This window comes from Trichogramma pretiosum, unplaced genomic scaffold (assembly GCF_000599845.2).
Source record: "Trichogramma pretiosum strain Unisexual culture from Peru unplaced genomic scaffold, Tpre_2.0 scaffold43, whole genome shotgun sequence".
Lineage (NCBI taxonomy): Eukaryota > Metazoa > Arthropoda > Insecta > Hymenoptera > Trichogrammatidae > Trichogramma > Trichogramma pretiosum.
This window is the reverse complement of record NW_019640864.1, coordinates 1,426,641-1,448,518: the sequence shown is the minus strand read 5'-3', so window position 1 is coordinate 1,448,518 and position 21,878 is coordinate 1,426,641. Positions and strand designations below refer to the sequence as shown.

The following is a 21,878-nucleotide window of genomic DNA, read 5'->3' as shown; positions in this document are numbered from 1 at the left end:
CATCCACTCCCCCCATTTAGTAGTATGGCTTATATACTATACGGAACGAGCTAGAGAGAGAGAGAGCGAGAGACAGGGAGTTTTACTTGTTGTATTTTACCCATCGTCATCGTCGTAGTCGAGGCTTGCGACTGGACCCACCCTCTTTCCGATATCGCATCCTTTCTTTTTGTTTGTTGCATAGTGCGTCAGCCGCATGTAACGGTTATATAGCCGATAGTTTACCAGCCGAACGTTGACGTATACACTCGCAGTTTCGGAAATTCAAGCTTACTCGGCACATTGCTTCTGACAATTAAATGATTAATTTCGGGAATCGCGTTTCGTAGCAGCAGCAGCAGCAGCTCTCAGGTCCGCCTTCGATTTTCCGCGAGCTTGCGCGCACTCTCTAACGAGTCTTCTCGCTCATACACGCTCGTACGGTATTATATATGTTCTTTGAATCGCTGCTATTGCGCAGCGCAACTAATAAATCATCAATTTATCCGCGCGCTACTCGAGGAAGAAGAAGAAGAAGAAGAAGAAGAAGAAGAAGAATGAGTTGGAAGAAGCCGCGCAAGCTCATATATGCCTGTAGGATCAAAGAGCTCGAGTAAATCATACGCAGATCGTCGCACGAACAGTACGTATAGCTAGTATACCCGGGAACAGGGACTTACAACTGCAGCAGCACACTTACTGCAGGCGCGTAGGGCGCAAAAATTACAAGAACTACTCGTGTCGGCTAACTGCCTGCCTCATATCTGCGCGTCGCTTACAGAGAGAGTAAGAGCTGAGAGGACTCGAGGCGCGCGCGCCCAAAAGTATAAAAATAGAGCTCCGAGTCTCTGTCGGCACACAGCCTTATAATCAATGAAAATCCCTCGTTTGTGCAGTTCATATATACTTGCTATGTATCCGGGGCGTCGCGAGCGTTGCATAGTTAAGCTCGAGACTGGGATATGATCATACGCACCGCACACGGATTTGTTTGAAAGTACACATCAGAAAAGAGACGTATAGCCCACTCGCGGACGATCTCTGATCCGTTTGTTTTACACGCGCTTATACTGCGTAGATAATTCATGCAACACATAGCTGCGCGACAAATCGAGTCCACGCGTCGAGCCTAACTATATTGTTTGTCAGCGCGGTGTCAAACTATATCTTTTCTTCCTCGGACGCGCTTAAATTGGGCGTTCCGACGGCAAAAGACGATCTACTCGAAGGTGTTATATCAACGACGGTGTTATGTATTGCACTGCTTGCGTGTTATATATAGTCAGCTGCCACCGTCGCAACAGCAGCAGCAGCAGCAGCAGCAGCAACAGCTCAGAGCCTAAACGGGACGCATGTTTAACGAGCTCGAGTGTATATACGGCAGAGAGCGAGTGAAGCTTTTGCGAAACCAGCGTGTGCCGTGCGGCGCAGCACACGCGTAAAAGCGATCGTATATGCGCGTGTACAATGTATACGTACACGTCGAGCTTCGTATACGCACACGTATACAAATACATATACGTGGATGCAGTGTGCAGTGTACGAGCTCGAAATACTCGTAAATTTTGCGAGCTGCGCGCATATAGTATATCAAGCGCACGAGGCAAGGAAAAAGTGATTAACGCGTCGCCGGCTTTAATGACGCGGCTCAAACGTAAGCTTGTTATAATTGTCGCTGACTGGCGGTATACGTAGCCTGCCTTCGTAAGAGAGCTTATAATACGTACTATACTGCAGCGGCAGCAGCCGTCGCTGATGGAGCTTTGATTTGGCCGACGCGCCGATTCGCCTTCAAGATCTTCATAGTATACTCTCGCCGCTCTGCATCTGTGTACTTGCATCAACGTATACGCGTACTTGCGATACATAAAGGAAAAAAGGTGTGCGTGGCGCGTATTATACATATAGAGGGGCTTCGTCGTCGCTTTGATTTAACGACTCTGAATCGCGCATGCATTAGTGTTTATAAGCTCCAGCGATCGAAATGCAATTCAAAGTACCATCGAGTTAACGCGATTGCGAATTGCAATTGACCTCTCGCTTGACGCACTCTACTCTCTCGCGTTCGATAAAATCGTATTTATACGTACATTGTATACAGCTCGCGCGCGTAGATATACATTATCCACTCTCGCGTCCTCTCGGACTGTAAATGAGTATACATATGCGCTCGGGTGTGTATAGGCAAATTCAGTGGGTGCTTTAACGACACCCGTATACACGAGTGTATATAGAGGTGCAATTGCGATCGTTGCGTAGGTGTATACCACCTTCATTACGCGTGCGCGTGTTATAATGTCTGTATGAGCAATATGTATGTGCGTATCACACCGGCCTGGCCGATATCTCTGCGCCTGCATTGGTCCAAAACACGCGTTTGCGTACAGGTAGCGATGGCTGCGCTCTGCAGCTATACGTATAATCCTATCGCGACAACGCGTGTATATATGCCTGCGTACACTGCGCTGCATTTAGCGACAATTTCACATGCTTGTATATCGCACGAGGCTGCACACACATACGTACGACGCATAATGCACCCCGTTGCCGACACCCTCGCGTATAGCGATTTGTTTGCGCGTGGAGATTCGTGGCTGGGACGCGCTCTGGAAAATCTCGAGGCCACATCTGATTTTTCCCATTTTACGAGGTGCAAGAGGAGAAAATTGATTTGAAAAATCTTATTATTTGTAATTCATGATCATCTGACAGAATGGTAATAAGCATGAAGCTATGATGCTATTAATGGTTATTACGTGATTGAGTCCCAAAAAACGTAACGTCAGATATACTTTTTATTTTTTGTTACATTTTTTTTACTGGAATTATTTATTTATTCATAGATGTTTAATTTTGATATCTTTGAGTTGATCATTTCCAAGCCATAGGCATAAGTTTAATGAAAAGTGCGAAATTTGATCTAAAAATAAACTATTTTCATTGTTTGAAATTTATTGAAAATATTCGTCAACATATTTTTTAATTATGTTTGTTTTTCATTTTAAAAAGTTTCACCACTGGACCAAAATTAACGAAAAAAAAGTAATCAATGGGATGATCGTTGGAAGCATAATGATTCTGAAACTTTGATGGTGCAGATCAAGCCCTCTATCTAGTTGCATCAAGTTTTAATACTCTGATAATTGTCAAAATGTTGAAAAAATCTTTATGGAGTCTTTTTGTTGGACTGATTCTAAACATTGCAATCAGCAATGGTGAGTTTTTTTACTTTTCCATCTTTTTAATCAGAACGCCACATGATATTGAGTTGTTTTCTCTCAAAAATTCTCGCATCAGCGAAAGTAGTGCAGAGAATAGTCGGCGGCTCTTTAGCTCCAGAGGGGAAGTTCAAGCATCAAGTGTCTCTGCAAATCATCTTCCAAAACCGTTGCACTCGTCATTTTTGCGGTGGCAGCATACTCGATGATGTGCACATCATCACAGCCGCCCACTGCGTCTATGACAAATACTTTCGCAAAATAAAAAATTTACGGATTACCGTCATGGCCGGTACGACGAATCTGCGTAATACAAGCTCCGGCATTTATCGTGATGTCGAGTACACCATCATACCCACCTCTTTCAAGTTGAACAGTGTTGTTGATGATATAGCAATTTTGAGGGTGAGCCGCTTTATACTATATGAAAAAGTTATTAAGTTTACAATTAATTTTTAACTTCTTACATCTTTAAAATAGTTGAAACGCCCTTTGCCTCTCAAAAGCGAAAGTCACAGAATAAGGGCAATTAACCTACCCAGGGACGACTATCGATATAAACCGCCGAATATACAAGTTGCCATTGTAAGCGGTTTTGGCGTGTACAAACAAAAATGGAACCCTCAAAATGGCAAAATAGAGTTAGGAACATACAGTCTACGTTTGAAGTTCGCAACTGGATTGATCAATAAAATCGAACCGCAGTTCGGCTGTAGAGACACGGAAGTCTGCGTCCTAAACGATAACTCGCACGGAGCATGCAACGTAAGTTGATCTCAAGAATTTTTTAATGATGAAATTTTTTTTTTAATCCATTTGAATTAAATGCTAATTTAACTTAAATTACAGGGTGACAGTGGCGGTCCACTAATCGATGAATCAACAAATACCCTGATTGGCATTGTCAGTTACTCGGATCATGAATGGTGCGGAAAGACGACCAAGTACACTAGAGTTTCGTCCTATCTAGACTTCATCGGCAAAGTAAGGGCAGGACGTTGGGTTTATCCTAACGGTGATATCAATGTCCATCAGCAGGATCAGGATTTTAAACATGAACAAATTATGCAGAAATATCCGCATTGCAATCAGTTATATAAAAATTAATGTCTATGTAAATTTTTATCTTCTTGGACTTTTTAATGCCTTATTGGTTGTTTGTTAAATTTTATGTGAATAAAATTGCACATCCATAGGTTTATTATTTTTGTATAAGATTTAACCACTTGAATGAAAATCAAAAATCAATTAGCAGCTATTTAAGAACAGCAATTTCAATTGGAACTTCAATAAATCCTCATGGAAGAAATTAAATCCAAGCGATTATAAATGTAATTGAAAAATTTTAAAAAAAGCTCCAGAAACCAGAATCACCCGATAGCAACAGCGTAAACTCCTAGCTGTAACAATGAATGATATCCGTAAGGCCTTTCTAATGCTATGCGTAGAAAAGTCGTAGAAAGATTGCTGAACTTGGAAACGATCCGGCAAATTGTGATCGAGCGGTAGATTCACATGCTAGCCAGGAGATGGCTTATGTGAACTATATTGTAAACATTGCAATCAAAACATACGAGTTTCATAAATAATAAGACTAATAAGAGTGGAAATTCCGTTTGTATTGAGGCCCCCTTGTTTGGTGTTTAGTGTCAAATCATTCGACTCCACGACTTTACGAGTTCTAAGTTTTTCCATCTTTGTTAAATTTCTTCTAATTTCGAAGGTTGAAGTTTACGTAACTGGATCGTACAATGTTGTAAATCTTTGAGGCGTAAATCTAAGCAACGCGATATTGCAAAGCTCAACCAAAGCGTGTAAATTCAAAACGTCAGATGCGAGTCACGTTGTACGTACACGTGTACCGTTACGAGCGCGGGAAATATTCGCGGAAAAACTTGAGGCACTTATCACTCACCTTGTCGTCTTCTTTTGTACTACTTTTATAAAGATTTATATACCAATTAGCAAAGTAGTATTTTCGGTTTCTTTTACAATCGGCACACAACAACAAGAGGTGAAAAACGATATTGTGTTTGACTTGAATCATACTCTGGTTCTGTCCTGTTCTGTTCTGTTTAACGTCGGTGTACTAAATCAAGCCACTTTGACTGCCATTAGCCATATTAATAAATTTTAATCATTTATGCTCGTATCGACTAAAATTTGTATTTGATGTGCAGTTATAGCCATTTCCTGTCCCGACTTGTCGCGTCAATTGAAATTACAAATTTTAATCGATATAAATTCATAAAAGCGTTAGAATTTTTCCAACGTTTTAACGCTGTGTTTTACGGCATTAACTGTATATAATTCGCTCTCGCGCAACACGTGTTGCCGCTACAGACGCGTGCGCGTATAAGTCGGCTATACTTGCGCTCCAGTCGGGAAAAGAGAGGAAAACAACGACCTTTACTGGCTATAAAATTACACGCCATCAAGTAATTAAGCTCGGGGATATACGTATACGGTTTCGCGCGTGTGTGTACGCGTGTGCTGGCTGGCATAAGTTTCGAGCACGCGTGCACATACGCACACACGCGTACTCACAGCTATATATCATTCATCAAATTTACATTCGAAAATCGCTTTCACACCTTATATTACAAGCAGAATTTCAAAAAGAGATAGACGCGCGTGCGACCGCGCGTATTCGCGCACGGCCAGCTTATAAAGCTTCCGAAAATAGTGAGAGACAGAAAGAAGCACAGTTCGAGTGAGCTGCGAAAGGGATACTCGGGGCAATGCAGTCGGGCTAAGCATATACCCGTGTCTAATTTTAAAATCTCTCGAACTAGTCTCGCGTAAAAGTTTGCACTCGTGTGTGTGTGAGAGAGAGAGAGAGAGCAATAATATTATTATTTCTACGCACTGACTGCATATAAATACCGAGACTTAAGAATTGGGCAAAACTTATTACTAGAATCCGAGCTTTCGGTGCAGTATTCTCACCTTGTCAAAAAGTACGAAATGATATTTTGATCGAATCGGGGACTCGGAGCTCGAATATGTCACCCACCCACGACGTTTTGGCTTGTTGTTGTTGGCTAGTTGCTGTTGTTGTTGTTTGTTGTCGTTGGATAGCTAGCTGTCGTGTATACATAACGCAACGACGCTACACTTTGCACCAGCGAGGCGAGCGATACGTTATTTTCTCAGCTTCGAGCTCTTGCTATAGCTATATCTTTCTCTCTGTCTCTCAGGCGCGTTGAAGGGCATGGGCGAGAGAAAGCCACCCATTGTGCAATTCAAAGGTCTATAGCACGACAAGCCTTGGCTTGGGTCAATCGTCGCTTCGGCCCGGAGACACTGCCGACGAAATACACGCAACTTCCGATATTCATCTCTATCTTTCTCTCCTTCGTGTCCCTGTACTGTAGCAAAGACGTTTTATATACCCCAAGTAGCAATGACAGACGTGCGCGAACAGCGTATAATATATATTGTGTGTGTGTGTGTGTGTGTGTGTGTGCTCCGCATACCCCTTTTACGCGTGCGGCCGCGCGCAGCTCTTACGTGTGTTTTCTAGGAAGTGCCGGAGCTTGTGCGTATGTATAATAAAGCGCGAGTTAGAGTTTATGCTTGCGTCGACGAAGCATGTGTAGCGACATCGCTTCTCTTATGTTAGCATACACACAAACAAGTATACTTATATGAACGCAAACAAACATAATACTCGACTCGTGTATTATATGGAGAGAAAGAGAGAGACATTGGAGTCACTCGAAAAAGTCGAGTGGTTTATACTTACTCGATCTTTTTTTCGATGTTATATATGCGATCGATGCCCAAAAACACGCCTAACAAAGGAAAAACGACCGATTCGACAATGAAGAGATGATCCTTTTTTTTCTCACCCCCGGCGTGCGCGACTACATTGGAAGTCGAGTAGCCGCGTACTTATCTCAGGCGCGTTCTCGGAAGAATTCAGAGCCTGGATATTTCTAATGCATCCACGCCAATACGGGCTAAATAATGTGGAACGTATTATACAGCGTACACACATCGCTGCTTATGTGGGGTAATGTCAAATGCATCTTTCTATGCAGCATACAGCAACAGCACACATGATGTATACGAGTGCTTGATCGAAGATTTTCTGTCTTTTCTTTTTTCTTTTCTTCTTCTCGAGTGGTCGCGCGATCCAATAAAGTGTATGTGTACTGTGTGTACCCGCGCGCTCACAGTGGGTGGTTCCCAGGCTCGTTGCAGACGCACAAGTTCATCGAAGAAAGTTGGAAGGTATCTTTTTTTTTCGTCGAGCAATAATAGCGGGGGCTAGACGTAAAAACATGTCGCTGGCATTATTGTCAATCTCTTGGAGAAGTTCTGTAATAGCCCAACGACACGTATAATAATATATAATTTATCGGGGACAGCGAGAAAAAACGAGGGCCGTTCGAGCAGCTCCTTGAAATCGTGTGCGTATATGTATTTTTTTCTGACAATTCGCGCACTCGAACGATCGTAATTTTTTGTGGAATATAATATATCGAAAAACTTCGCTTATGTGCAGTACAGAAGATCGACGATCGTTCATGGAACGATCAGGTGTCTACGTGTTTACCTTGTTTGCAGGTGCGTATGCATGCGTATTAGTCGATCGAGATGATGAAAAATTATTTTAACAACGCGACAATGGGGGCTATAATATTGTTTACTTGGTATCGCAGCTAGAAACGTACAGTACACTTCAAATAAAAACAATAAATTTAGTCTATTATCTGTCCTCTACCACTTTTAGATTTACAGATTAAGGTATATGCCACCTAGCGGTGAAGGTATGTCTTTAACTTTGAATGAATCTCATGATTATATTCGCAGATCAACTCAAAAATGAGTCAGTGTAATAGAAACAGTGATATTTTATCAGAATATGTTTAAATTTGATCAAAGAATTAAATCCTTTTCGTTTATTTTGCATTATTAATAATGTATGCAATTACATTTACATTTTTTGTGCAGTTTATGTGAAAAATTCAATCATAACTAATTTTGAATTTGCATTTACTTTAAGGTTTTTTTAAATACTACACAGCTGAATGTTTGAAGCCTGATTAAGCCTGCCGGCTGAGGTGTATATAATAGCGATTTTTTACCATGTTGAAGGTTTAGTGGCTCGACGCGACACGCGTATAACGAGTAATTTTACTCAAGCTTTTACGACGATTTACACGATGCTTTTCTTTCTCTCTCGCTCGGCTATGATCATTAATTCCTGAATTAAAAATCCCAAATACAAATATATCGAGTTTCGCGCGAATAAACGAAACAACAACGAAAAATTCACCGAGTGGAAAAAATCAACGTCTCTCGTAAATGCACTTCGGTCGCACTGCTGCTGCTGCGGCTGCAACGTCGTAAAAAGGCGAATCACTTAGGCCTCTCGAAATAGTTTTACGCAGAGCCTGGTAATTTCTTGTCGTACACGCGAGCCGTGTACACACGCGTGGCCGCGTAAATAAATCTCTTTAGGCGCTTAACATCGAGTGAGAGAGAGACTTTTGCATGCCGCGTTTATATTATATACACGCGTGTTATACGCTTCGTGGCATATAATATAACGAGCGCGAAAAAATCCCCAATCGAAGGAACTGCCTGATGACGTGTTTGCTGACGAAGGTGCGGTTGGAAAATATAGTCTACAGATAAAAACGGGCCTTGTCAAGTGGAAAATCCTTTTCTTCTTTTGCAACAATTAATTCTGTCTGATATAAGTATGTTTGCGGATGGCAAAGCTTAGGAAAAAAAGAAGACATTTACAAGCTTAATATTAAATATGCTCATCGAGCATATCATAATAACAAACTGACAATAGCTGTTGTAGTTATTGTTGTTAAAATACACATAGATATGCACTTGGGAAATGTGTGTGTGTCAGTGCATAAACGTAGAGTCGCGATCCTCGCTCGAGAGCCGCGCCGATCGATCAAGATCGCCAAGAAACGTTTGGATTTATGAGCTTCGAGCATAAGCACAACGTCTTGTGTGCCGTTGCGCGCGGCGCGCGTGCATAATGTCATGATATATTGTTTTTTTTTTCTGTTTGTTTAATATTTGCTCGATCGTCGCACTGGAGTATGTGTGCGTACATACGTTCGTATGTACCGCTACAAAAAGGGAATTTATTTTCTATAAATAATATTATATACTTACGCAATGTGAGACGTCATGCGGCTCGCGAAAAACGTCATATAAGTATGTACCATGTGCGTCTGTGTGTGTGTGTGTGTGTGTGCTGCGAGAGTCGAGATCGTAGACTCGATGCTGGGCTCATAATCCGTCCTGCGGATCTCGATATTGCCTTTTTTTCATTTGGTGCGGGCCTGAAGTTTCTTTCATAATACCTTTATAAATACACGAGATAGAGAGAAACGTCGACGAGCTGATTGAGAAAATTTATTTATAATATATGTTTTCTGCCTTGTAGATTATCTTTTTAGGTGGCTTTTTGTAGAATACTTGTGAATAATATTTCCGCGCGCACCCCTAACAGACACACAAACTAAGACAAGTCAAAAGACACTCGAGATATCATATGAAAGGAGTATTGCTCAATCGGCTGTACAGTAAGTATATTTTTCACGTTCAATCGCTACACTCGTGCGGAGTTAATTTTTCAAAACTTGCTCTAGGTTGAGCTGAAATTTACCAATTTGTCCGTAAATAATACTTTTTGTAATTTTTTTTGTTGGCAGTATTGTACGTTGCTGATTTTTCAGAACTCGATATTACTAAAAAAGTTCGAATAAAAATTGTATCCAGAATTTTTCAATTTTTATTTTCAAACGAGCCGACCGGGTAAAATAATGAACCAAATGGTCTCGGTAAGATACTGTATCCATCGGACGTGTATAGGCCCATTGGCAACATGCAGAAAAACATACGATCGGCAGCGAGCAGCGAGAACACATACATTGCCATCTAAAACAAGTTGCACTCAACATCGCGCAACAAAGAGGATTAAAAATCGGCCTCTTTCTCTCTCTTACACCGATCCCGACGCGACTGCAGTAGGAGTGAGTCGAGGGCCTGCAAGAAATAAAAGAATTTTTCACACTATAAGCCCTGCTGCTGCTGTTGCTCAAAGTCCATGGCAGCGAGTGTGTATATGTGTGCAAACGTGCTTGATACAAAAACACGAGAGCAGCATCTCTCTTGCTTTGGTCCAGAGACAGAGAGAGCGAGAGAGAGGCTATATAAACCCATGATGCACAAGTAACAACGCGAAAGGAGTACTACTCAGCAGGCCAAACACCAGCACATACATACACAGACGGAATAAAGTAACGGAAAAAAAAGGAAGAAAAAAAAGCCAAAGAAAGGTGAAAAAGGTATAGCAGGCGAGAAGAACAAGAAGAAGACGACGAGGTCCGAGGACGAAGCCGAAGAAGAAGAAGAAACAGCAGCAGCATCAGAAGCAGAAAAGAGGAAGGAGGAAAGGAAGCAGCTTTCGGACGCACTCCTTTCTGAAACGTGTGTTTATGTGTGTGTGCGCGTCTGTGTGCCCGTGTTGATGATAGCATCGGACTATCGGCCAGAAAGATCGAGGGGGATGGGAGGCGCAGTTCGCGCGCGCTCGGCTCAGGAAGAGGTTTTCCGTGTTCCTCGCTCTCGTTATACGATCTTGTAAGAGTGAAAGAGCGCTGGCATAGCTTATAAACACACGTACACGTACTGACACACTCGCACACACACTTACGCAAATACACATACATGCACGTACACAAGGAGAAACACAAAAAAAGTCTACCTGTACGCGCTGCTGCTGCTGCTGCTGCAGGTAAAGCAACACCCTCCAATTATGTCGAGCTGAATTAGTAGCTGACGCGACCCGAGAAAAGAGCCTCCTAACGAGCTGACACGATTTTGCTTGCTGCGTTGTATGGCCGAGCAGCAGCCCACAAACGGACGAATACTTATACTTATAATATAGAGAGAGTAAGAGTGAGAGAGGCGCATCTGCGCGAGTTTGTAATATAATATAATGTAGTGCAAATGAGATAACGCGCGTGCCTTTACCGATATGTTGTATTCGTTTCTTAGTTTTGATTTGGCATATTTTAATATGGCCAAAGATTGGATCGAACTGATGATTGTGCAGGTGAAAACGTTCTAGTGACCTGGTCAATAGTTATTTTCAAGTATTTAATTTTTTTTTTGAAACGTTACGTTCACCTAATCCTCTCTTTTCAAATATAATACGAAGTAGTTATACTCGCGCTGTAGTAGGTCATCATCTTGGTAGATATGTTGAACCGTAATAATGGCCTAAATAATGACAAAACAATCGTCATTAAATTTGTTTTACAAAACATTGCCATTATTCGACTTAATTCGGATGATTTTTTTAAAACGTATTCTAAATAATACTTCAATTTTTTCAGCAAAGTTCACACCAGTTTTCAATCACGTTAAATACAATAATACTACTTTAAGCATCCGCCACTAGGTGGTCAATACCTTCATCTGTAAATCTTACAAGTAGCAAAGAAAAAATAATTGTATAAGTCGAACAGATAGTACACCATAGAATATTAGTTTGAACATTCGAACAGTGAGCGGCTCGATTTTGCACCAAAACTTACTTTTCAACCAAAACAACAAAAAGGGTCAAACGTTTGATTAGTAATGCATGTAGAGTTCTAATGACGCATATATAATATACAAATTCAAGAAATTTTCTTGTAGGCTAAAAACCAGCCCGAGCATTTCTATCGGAGTAAACATTCTATTCGAAAATCAATCACATTAATGTAATCAACAACCGACACCAATACCAACATTGAATCAAAGTTTTTCCAGCACTTTTGTTACGATATTTTGCTCATTTTTATTTCTACGTGAATCCTATTAGCAGTTTAGAACTGACTAAATGGCCCAAACATCCTAGTCATCGCGTGAATAGCATCCGGTTTTGCTCGCCGCACGCGCTTTTCATGCTCGGATTTATAATATAATTGGCCGAAGGTATTCGGAAATATTTCAGGTAGCGATTCTCACACGCAGCACAGTAGCCAAGAAGGACGCAGCGCGCACAATGATCCAATGAAAGCTGGCCACGATATATATTATTATTGCTCGTGCGAGATGCCTACCGCGCGCGGAACCGGAATTCTCTCTCGTTCTTACTTGTATATATTGTGCTGCTGTCCCGCCGCGCGCACCTCTACCGTCGTCGTTTAGTAGAAAAAATATGGTATACAAATTTACGCTAAACGCATATGTAGGTAGAGAATCGTGGCCGTGAAGCGATGACAAAACCAATCGCGCCCACTAGACAAATATAGCAAACAATGTGAACAAAAGTGTATCGTCTCGTCTTTATCAATCTTAGCTATTGACACTTTTCAGCGTGGCGTCTGCACCAAGGCCTAATTTGTCGTCGCTCGGGACATTCGACGTTTCTTTGCCTACGATATATGAACTATTTTTCAAATCACGCGATCGGTTCCGCCTGCTGCGCGTGCGACTTGACTCTTCCTCGGTAAATAGACGTACAACGATCATTGTCGCTTGACGGATCATTCACGGGAGGGAACTGTCATGCACTTGAGCGTGAGCAGAGCGACGCGGGAGGTATTTTCACTTTTTGAATCGATTTTTGTCTCATCCCTCAGCGTGTCAGTGTAAATATCCGCGCGTCCATTTATCCAAAAATTTATTTCCGGCGTTGTACGGATCGAAAACATCGCACAAAAAAAAACAAATATCCGGGCTAATCCACGTGAAGTGCGCCTACGGAGGCGCATTGTTGTATATGGAAAAGATTTGTACAGCTCTTGAGAAAAATTAAGAAAGTCATGCGGAAGGAAGCAACATCTCAATGATGTACTATTAAAGGTCGATTGTAGTTTTTTTCCTTTTACTATATTTACGAAATAAAAAATACCTCGATCATCGAAGTTGGAAAGTCGAATTATGACGCTGTCAATGTCAACCTTTCGATTGCAACTTGCAACTTGCTCATCTCGATAAGCGACGTTTTAAATGCTAACGCCACAATTGATACGCAAGCCATGCATAAATGTGTACGAGCGTGTACGTGTGCGCGTGTGCACAACAACCGAAAGGTGCGTGAATGCAAAGACAAGGTGTATGGGAATTATAAGCGCGATATGTATGCATACTTGTATTATCTGCTGTTGCAGCAGCTGTCGCACGCGCGCACTACTATGTATATATACGCTGCGACGGTGTTACATCCGACGATGACTGTATAATGCGGTTAAGATTTGTAAACAGTTATATAAACTGCCGTCATATATGGGCTGGCGTTTGTCCGGAAAATTTGATGAAACGTGTATTTGTATATGTCGTCGTCGTCGTCTGGGTTGTGCCGCGTGTGTATTTAGCTCGAGGCACGCCGAGTGGCATTAGTCGGATGAATGTATTACGAGATGACATGCTCCATATAACACGATGACCAATGGTCAGTCGGATGTGTCGGATTGATTATTTTCTTTACGATTTCTCTTGTTTATTTAGTTTGAAAATATTTTTTTTAAGTACAAGTGAACGAGGAGACGATCATTTATGCAGTAAAAATCCATCAAATTTATATTATAAGGTAAAGTGGGGGAAAACGCCACTTTGCTATATTATCGCGGTTATAAGAAAAAAAATTTAGATTAGTGACCTATTGGAATTTGCCTTATGATAATCCGATTATATCGACACGAAATAGCTGATTTTTTACTGCTATTATCAGTCGATTTTTAAGTGTCAAAATTTTTCGTAAAGTTCAATGTGCAAACATTCGTTTAATTTTCAATGAAATGTTTAAGTGGAAATTGTTAACGACATCTAGATAATGAAAATACATCATCCAAGCTTGGCTGTGGTATTACGCTAGGAGATCACGAAAATGAATTAGTATTTTATTTTTTTCATTGTATTCAGATTAAGGGCATATTGTTCCAATCGGGGTGGCGTCTTCCCTGCATGCTTGGGGAAAACGGCACTTTTGAACCAAGTCGCTAAATTTGTTATAACTACATGTATTAAAATAACAATATAAAGTGATGCTTTTGTTTTTCTTATAATACATGAACGTGTTTTTACTGTCCTCAATGCTTAAGATTTGATATCATACATGCATTACTTTTTTATTCCAATTTTTTCCTTAGCTATGGCGTATTCCCCCGCTTTACCTTACAGATTGAATAATACAACATTGATTTTTCCCTCGATGCTCGACGTTATCGTCGCCACGGCACATTATCACCAGGCTGTACGTGAAAACTGGTCGAGAAACAAAAAACCGATTCGATTAATTAATCCTTCTATCCAGGCCGTAGACACGCGTCGTCGTCGTCATCGGCGACGTGTATTCTATACAACACGCCTCGGCAGCTGCTATTTGACTTTCATTTACGCCCTTATCCCCGTGATATATATTTACCCTTCTCGGCTCAATCACGATGACGACGATGATGCCGCTGCTGATGAGCCGAGTATACGCTGACCCAAGCACGATCTCTTCTCGCGCGCGCTTATATTTCAGCCGCGACACGCATCGATGTAAGCAACTATAAAAAGTATTATGCTCGAGGAACAAGATCGCATTAGGTTTGTCGTCGATTCTTATGGTCATGATTTTATTTTGCCAGCTCGCTATTGTGCGCCGTACGCCGGTGCAACGTAATCCTTTAATTTTTCCCGAATATCTTATGCCTGTGTGACATGCGTGTACGAGGAAAATAAGGCCTCGTGTGCACACGCACACACGCGATCGATATAATATTATTATTCATCCTTGTACGTATTCTGTGAGATTCGCGAAATCTCGCACATCCGACAGCGAATTCTGTCTGTGCCTCTCTCCCTCGGAATCATCGTTGTTGGCGCGCGCGCGAGTGTATTGTGCGCGCCCGGCGTATATAATAACAAATGTATAATTCCTGATGTCGACATGCGACGAAAGAAAAGGGTTATACACGAGAGCAGCAACGGTTAATGTCGATCAAACTGGATTAAATCTCCTGCATAACATGCATAATTCTCTCTCTCTTTCTCTACTTTGGCTGTGCCTCATAGTCGCATGGATACGTATATAAATCATTTTCGTTTAATAAATTATGATATATATAATTCGTAGAAAAGAGATGAAAAAAGAAAGAAATCCAGATGCGATCGTATTTTCGTTCGTCTCTTATAAACAAGCGCTACATATAATACCGAATAAAACGTATTACAAGCCCGAAAAGGACTCGAGAACTCGCGGCGAAAGACGATTAGCATCGAGCGAGAGCGTCGTGTAATGCGTCGAGACTCGGCTGCAGCCAAGTCTCTTCGTCATATCTCGAAGTTCATATTGGCAATTCTGTCGAACTGAAATTTATATAAATCGTAAAGGATACACATCGTACGTGTTACGCAATGCGAACAATATGCCACACAATAGACGTTAAAACGCAACCATACATACGTATATTTGCGTTTACTCGACCTCTCCTCGCGGGCCACGATATCGTCTTCTTTTTAGCAATCTCGTTTTGTAATAACCAACAACACAAAATATAACGTAAAGTTGCATATATATATCAAGGCTCCAAAAAGAGCAACGAAATTAGAGACGATATATATATTGCTGTAAGGCCAATCGCCTCGATGTTTGCACATTGTGCAACGCGAATAAATCGAAATTGATGCGCTGGCGCGTGTGTATATGGCCTGCGTCTGTGTGTTTATAATATGTCAAGCGTGAGAATCGTCCCCGCGCATACGCACACATATATCGCACCAAAAGTGAGTGCTATTGTGCGTGAGAAAGAATAATGGCCATAATACAGGAGGGGTCCCCATGGTTGACCGCGTGACTGCTCGTATTTAGTCCTTGCATATGTACTATGTGTATGCGTTTATAAATGTACATTTGTCTGTGTGTGTTGGCAAACAGACGCAGCAGCAGCAGAATCGCAGATCTCTGCCGATGGTGATTTGGGTCTTTTGCTTTGCACGAGACGGGAGGAGGGTTACTTATAATGCGCATATTGTATGCTTAAGAAATGATTAACGGGTATTTACACTTCTACGCGTGTGCTTGAGGTTTTATATTTACCGTTTCGGCTTTTGTTTCGTCCGTCTCAAATATAATGAAAATAGCGCGAGGAAAAACGCAATGAAAATGACATTGATTTTCGCATACTTCCAAAAACTGCACATAAGTTAGTCAGACTGACTCATTGTTTAGAAACAAAAAGAAATCATTGTGATTTGAATCTTCCAAAAAATTAGCGTCGATATATCTTATCAAATAGTGTCTTCAATTGAGCACGAACAATGTTAAATTTGAATTACAATGGGTATAGTCCTCAAGATGTACGCGTATACCTTTAACATGGTCAACTTTATTTAACGACCTTCACGCAGAACACACGTGTGCGTCATTGTATGAATTTAGTATCTGATACGATCACGCGGAAATCGGTAGCCACGAAATAAAACTCCTCAAATGAATCATTCGCGCAAGATTCATGCTTGTGCGTACAAACAAAAAGTGCCCGAAAAATCGAGACATGCCGTTTAGGGTTATTTTTTTGTCAACGTCGTCGATAAAAGTCGTCGTTTCTGCCTCTCTTTGTATACGTACACTGCACATGTCCTCTTTTCTCGATTTGAATTTGAATTTTCGTCCCGCTTCCTCCTCAAACATTTTCTCTCGTACGGTCAAAGACAATGACCGTATCACGGGCATATAGACAAATCGAATTTCAAATAATTTTTAAATGTCAACCAAAGGAAGCAAGATGTTTTATTTACTTGTTTTAATGTAAATGTAGAAAAAAGCTCAAAAAACGTAATTATAAATAAAATTCTACAAACTTTCTCGCACATGAAAACAGTACTATCTGTTTTAGTAGAACTTAACACTGCCGTCGGTACAGGTGAGCTCATCACCACGAGTAACATAATCGGCCTTTCATTTTCAATATAAACTTGTTACAAATGACAATAGGTGTTTGAGTTTAAGATTTTTTAATTTATCGTTTCCAAGTCATTGTAAAAAATTCAATGAGACACGCAAAATTTCATCTGAAAATGAACTATTAACATTGTTTGAAATTAATGAAAAAGGTTTGTCAATATTTATTTCAATTATCTTCAAATTTTATTCCAAAAAAAAATCCCACCGTTGGACCGAAATTAAAACAAAAAACGAATATAAGTACTGAATATGATAATATGGAATTATAATGAGTCTGACGCTTTAATGGTGAAGATCGAAGTCTCCATCTTCTTGTATATTTTTTCATAATAAATTTAGAATCTCGATCAGAATGTTGATAAGACCATTGTTCAATTTATTCTTAGGTCTAATTCTAAGCATAGTATTAAGCAACGGTGAGTTTTCTCGTTTTTGACCTGTTTTATTCGAAAGTCACATTGCAATAAACTGTTTTCTCCCGAAAATTCTAGTTTCCGCGAAAATAGTGAAGAGAATGGTTGGCGGCCTAGAGGCTCCACCCGGCCGTTTCTTGCATCAAGTATCTCTGCAATATCTCACCCCTTACGGCTGCGCTTATCATCATTGCGGTGGTAGCATACTTGATGAAAATCATATCATCACGGCCGCCCATTGCGTCACTGATCTTACCACTCACAAGTTAGATAATGTACCGATTTTCGTTGTTGCCGGTACAACTGATCTGCGTGACAAAAGCTCCGGTATTTATCGCGACATTGAGTTCACCTTCATACCTAACTCTTACACGAAAAACCATCCCAAGTTTTATTTCGACGATATAGCAATTTTGAGGGTAAGTCGACTGAAACTTTAATATAAGAAAAATGAAAAAAAAAATCATCAAGTTCGCATCAAGTTATTGACTTCTTAATTCTTGACAATAGTTGACGCACCCATTGCCTCTCAAGGATGAACACCAAAGAATAAGGGCAGTCAATTTACCTGCTGCCAATCAGTATCAATCAGGCTATACTAATACACAATATGCCACCATGAGTGGCTTTGGTACTTATCAACAAACTGTGAACCCATATAGTGGTAAGATAACAAAAGGGGGGTCCAGTCCAGTATTAAAGTACACCTTTGGAAGGATCAACACCCTTTTACCAGGTTATGAACATTTATGCGGAGCCAATCAAGTCTGTGTCACACCCTGGAATCCGAACAGGGAAGGTGAGGATGGTGGCATATGCCAGGTACGTTAGTCTTACACTTTTCATTAATTATGAAAAACAATGCATTCGAATTTAATACGAATTTCACTCGACCTACAGGGTGACAGCGGTGGTCCACTTGTTGATGAATCAACCAATACCCTGATTGGCATTGTCAGTTCAACTCTTGAAGAGTGCGGACAATTGTCTATGTTCGCTAGAGTCTCGTCCTATTTGGACTTCATTAAAGTAGCAACGAAAGGCGGATTTGGTGAGGTGGATTTTGTTAAGAGCAAATTTTTTAATGGGCCAGCAATGCAGGAATCCCCTTTTTGTATTTAGTTCTACAAATATAATTTGTTGTGTAATATTGTAATTAATTGTTTATTGTCTGTGTTAATGATTTATTTTTAGTTTATTTTTGAAAATATAATCATTATATTTTGTATATTTTATATAAATAAAACTTTATATCCCTAAGTAAATTGTGTATATTACTTATACACATACTTATGAAAAATTTGATCATATGACCCAGAAATTTTTCGGGTTTGAAAAATTGAAAAAAATATTGTCGCAGCCCTGGAATGAGTTCTTGACGACGTTTCGGATGTTATTAAAAACAAGGCATTTTACCGTACACTAGTGTGCGAAAGCCTTCTTTGCACACTAAAATGTTCGCGAAAACAGATATTTTCGCCCTAGTATTGCATAATAATATTTTATATATTCTGGACTACTTTTACGACGTAGGGTATGAACAACCCAGAAAAAATAAAGATTATGAAGTTTGCTTTGAATCGTAAATTAGATTTAAGGACGTTGGGGACGCAACCGAGTTCAAATCAGCAACTATCAAGAAACAGCGGAAGGTAGATACTTGATTTGGCTAGGTGGGTCGATGGTATCATAGGCTCGAAGCCAATACATATGTTATCACGCGTATTTTCGTCTGCCGCTAACCTCTCGAGTTAGATTGCATATAGAACAAATACGACATTTTTTTATTTTTATAAAAATACTTTGAAATAAGCTCGTGAATGTGCAATATAACCGATACCATTTGAAACGTAATGATTTCATCTTTCATTATGCGAAATTTGGTCACGATCTCCCATTTTGACCTGAAGTTACACTTAAAATTGTGTGAGAAATTGGCGCTTTCCTATGATTTCCATGTTAAAAAAAGTACTTTTGAAATTAAATTATACAAAAATTCATTCGACAATCGATGCTAAAATTTCGGGAGAACATTATGAGTGTTATTAACTATCAAATTCCGAAGTATCAACTTTGTGGCCCATCTTGACCTAAAGGTCTCCAACGTCCTTAAATCAAGTTTGACTCTTATTTCAAATTAGTATATTTTTCAATAAGTGCATTAATGGTTTTTTTAGCCAAACTAGTTGATAATGCTATTTTTTCCATGAAAGCCTAAATTTACGGAAAAATTGCACATTTTAGGTTAGAGTGGGGAGAAAATCAATTTTATGTTTACTGTAGCTTTGAAGTTATGTTATATATAAAAATCTTGACAAATTCGATAGTAATTGCAATTCTACAAGCTCCCTAAAATGTGAAACTCTAACGGCTATTGGTCGTCAAATAAATTAACTGTAACCGGTTAAAATGTGCTTATCACTACACATCAATAACATTATTGGTCTTTATTTTTGAATTTAAACTGATTACAGATCACAAAAAGTGTTTAAGTTCAAATATGTTTGAATTGATCGTTTTCGAGCTATTGTCAAAAGTTCAATGAGATATGTAAAATTTCATTTGAATATGATTTACTTACATTGTTTAGAAATGATCACAATTATTGTTAACATTTCTTTCAATCATATTTGCATTTAATTTAAAAAATTCCACCGTTGAACAAAATAAAAATGAAAAAGGATATAAGTACTGAATATGATGATCGTTGGAAGTATAACGGCTCTGAAGCTGTGATTGAAAAGATCAAAGCCTTCATTGTGTTGCGTCAGTTTTAATACTCCAAATTTTATAAGCTAAGATGTTGAAAATATCGTTGTTGAGTCTTTTCGTAGGACTTGCTCTGAGTATTGCAATAAGCCATGGTGAGTTCTTATCTATTTTTTTCTTTTTTATTCAAACGTCACATTGCCCAACTGATTTCTCCCAAAAAAATTTAGTATCGGCGAAAATAGTGCAAAGGATAGTCCGCGGCTCTTTAGCTCCAGAGGGAAGATTCAAGCATCAAGTGTCTCTTCAAATACTCAACGGGGATTGTAGTTATCATTTTTGCGGTGGCAGCATCATCGATGATTTGCACATCATTACGGCTGCCCACTGCGTCACCAATTTAGAGACTCACGATTTTGATTATAAACAGATTACCATCGTGGCCGGTACGACGGATCTGCGTATCAAAACCTCTGGCATTTATCGCGATGTCGAGTATACCATGATACCTACTTCTCACAAGTCGAACGCTCCCAACCAGTATTACGACGATATAGCAATTTTGAGAGTGAGTCGTTTGAAACTTCTGTAGAAAGATAAATCATTGTTTTTACATTAATTTAATTTTTAACTTTTTTATTTTTTATAATAGTTGAGGCGTCCGTTACCGCTGAACGTTGAAAGCCAAAAAATAAGGGCAGTCAATTTACCTGCTGTCAATCAATATCTGCCAGGCTCTACCAATACACGATTCGCTACTGTGAGTGGTTTCGGTAGTTTCAACCAAAGTAGGAACCCATATAGTGGCGAAGTAGATACAGGATCGACCAATCCACGATTAAAGTTCGCAGCTGGATGGATCAACCAAGATGATAATCCCCCCTGCACGGATAAACAAGTCTGTGTCAGAAACTTTCAGTCGCATGGAGCGTGTCATGTACGTAGATCTTACACATTTTTTAATCACGAAAAAATATTTATTCATTTTTCTTTTCGTGAATTCATTTAAATTAAACATTAATTTCACCTCAATTTCAGGGTGACAGCGGCGGTCCACTCACAGACGAATTTAAAAATACCCTGATTGGTATCGTCAGTTACTCGGATCATGAATGGTGTGGAGAGACGACCAAATACACTAGAGTTTCGTCCTATCTAGACTTCATCAACAAAGTAAGGGCAGGTGGTTGGTTTTATGCTGATGATAACATTAGTGTATACCAGGAGGAACAGGATTTTAAACATGAACAAATTATGCAGAGATATCAGCATTGTGATCAATTATCTGAAAAATGATGTATTTGTAAATCTACATTTTAAATTTTAAATGAATAAAATTATATAGCCTACGGTAAATTATCTGTATCATTTATATACATTTATTGAACAGCACAAAGATCAAACTCAAGCTATGTAGTATTCAAAATTTATAAGTTTACTCGTGTGTGAAAACAGTAGAATCTGTATCAGTAAGATTGAACCGTCATCCGTTCCTGTGCTAATCACTACGAATCAATAAAGTAATTGGCCTTTCATATTCTTTAATTCTGATGATGTAGTTAGATATTGTAAAGTGGTCGGTGGCAGAAAATCTTGCGACAAAAGTAATATTAATTTTTAGAACCACAGGCA

At 39.8% G+C, this 21,878-nt stretch overlaps 3 protein-coding genes across 3 annotated transcripts; all 3 read left to right on the top strand.

Annotated features, from left to right (window-relative positions):
- The first annotated feature begins 1,747 nt into the window (after nt 1-1,747).
- LOC106649497 (chymotrypsin-2-like) lies at nt 1,748-4,304 on the top strand. The gene is made up of 5 exons (XM_014366934.2): nt 1,748-1,859; nt 2,989-3,194; nt 3,277-3,602; nt 3,678-3,962; nt 4,047-4,304. Exons 2-5 carry the CDS (start codon nt 3,131-3,133, stop codon nt 4,302-4,304), a joined length of 933 nt encoding a protein of 310 aa, XP_014222420.2. The 5' UTR covers nt 1,748-1,859; nt 2,989-3,130.
- A 13,172-nt stretch (nt 4,305-17,476) lies between these two features.
- Nucleotides 17,477-19,755, top strand: LOC106649498 (chymotrypsin-1-like). The gene is made up of 5 exons (XM_014366935.1): nt 17,477-17,540; nt 17,616-17,956; nt 18,048-18,359; nt 18,438-18,588; nt 19,715-19,755. The coding sequence occupies exons 1-5, from the start codon at nt 17,477-17,479 to the stop codon at nt 19,753-19,755; spliced, it is 909 nt and encodes a 302-aa protein (XP_014222421.1).
- Nucleotides 19,756-20,337: 582 nt separating this feature from the next.
- Nucleotides 20,338-21,542, top strand: LOC106649499 (chymotrypsin-2-like). Its single transcript, XM_014366936.1, has 4 exons — nt 20,338-20,401; nt 20,477-20,814; nt 20,899-21,183; nt 21,285-21,542. The coding sequence occupies exons 1-4, from the start codon at nt 20,338-20,340 to the stop codon at nt 21,540-21,542; spliced, it is 945 nt and encodes a 314-aa protein (XP_014222422.1).
- The last annotated feature ends 336 nt before the right edge of the window (nt 21,543-21,878 follow it).

Coding starts and splice junctions, on each gene's coding strand:
- LOC106649497 (XM_014366934.2), top strand. CDS start 3,131: ATGTTGAAAAAATCTTTATGGAGTCTTTTTGTTGGACTGATTCTAAAC. Junction 3,603..3,677: donor ATGATATAGCAATTTTGAGG/GTGAGCCGCTTT, acceptor TCTTTAAAATAG/TTGAAACGCCCTTTGCCTCT. Junction 3,963..4,046: donor ACTCGCACGGAGCATGCAAC/GTAAGTTGATCT, acceptor CTTAAATTACAG/GGTGACAGTGGCGGTCCACT.
- LOC106649499 (XM_014366936.1), top strand. CDS start 20,338: ATGTTGAAAATATCGTTGTTGAGTCTTTTCGTAGGACTTGCTCTGAGT. Junction 20,402..20,476: donor GAGTATTGCAATAAGCCATG/GTGAGTTCTTAT, acceptor AAAAAAATTTAG/TATCGGCGAAAATAGTGCAA. Junction 20,815..20,898: donor ACGATATAGCAATTTTGAGA/GTGAGTCGTTTG, acceptor TTTTTATAATAG/TTGAGGCGTCCGTTACCGCT.
- LOC106649498 (XM_014366935.1), top strand. CDS start 17,477: ATGTTGATAAGACCATTGTTCAATTTATTCTTAGGTCTAATTCTAAGC. Junction 17,541..17,615: donor AAGCATAGTATTAAGCAACG/GTGAGTTTTCTC, acceptor CGAAAATTCTAG/TTTCCGCGAAAATAGTGAAG. Junction 18,360..18,437: donor AGGATGGTGGCATATGCCAG/GTACGTTAGTCT, acceptor CTCGACCTACAG/GGTGACAGCGGTGGTCCACT.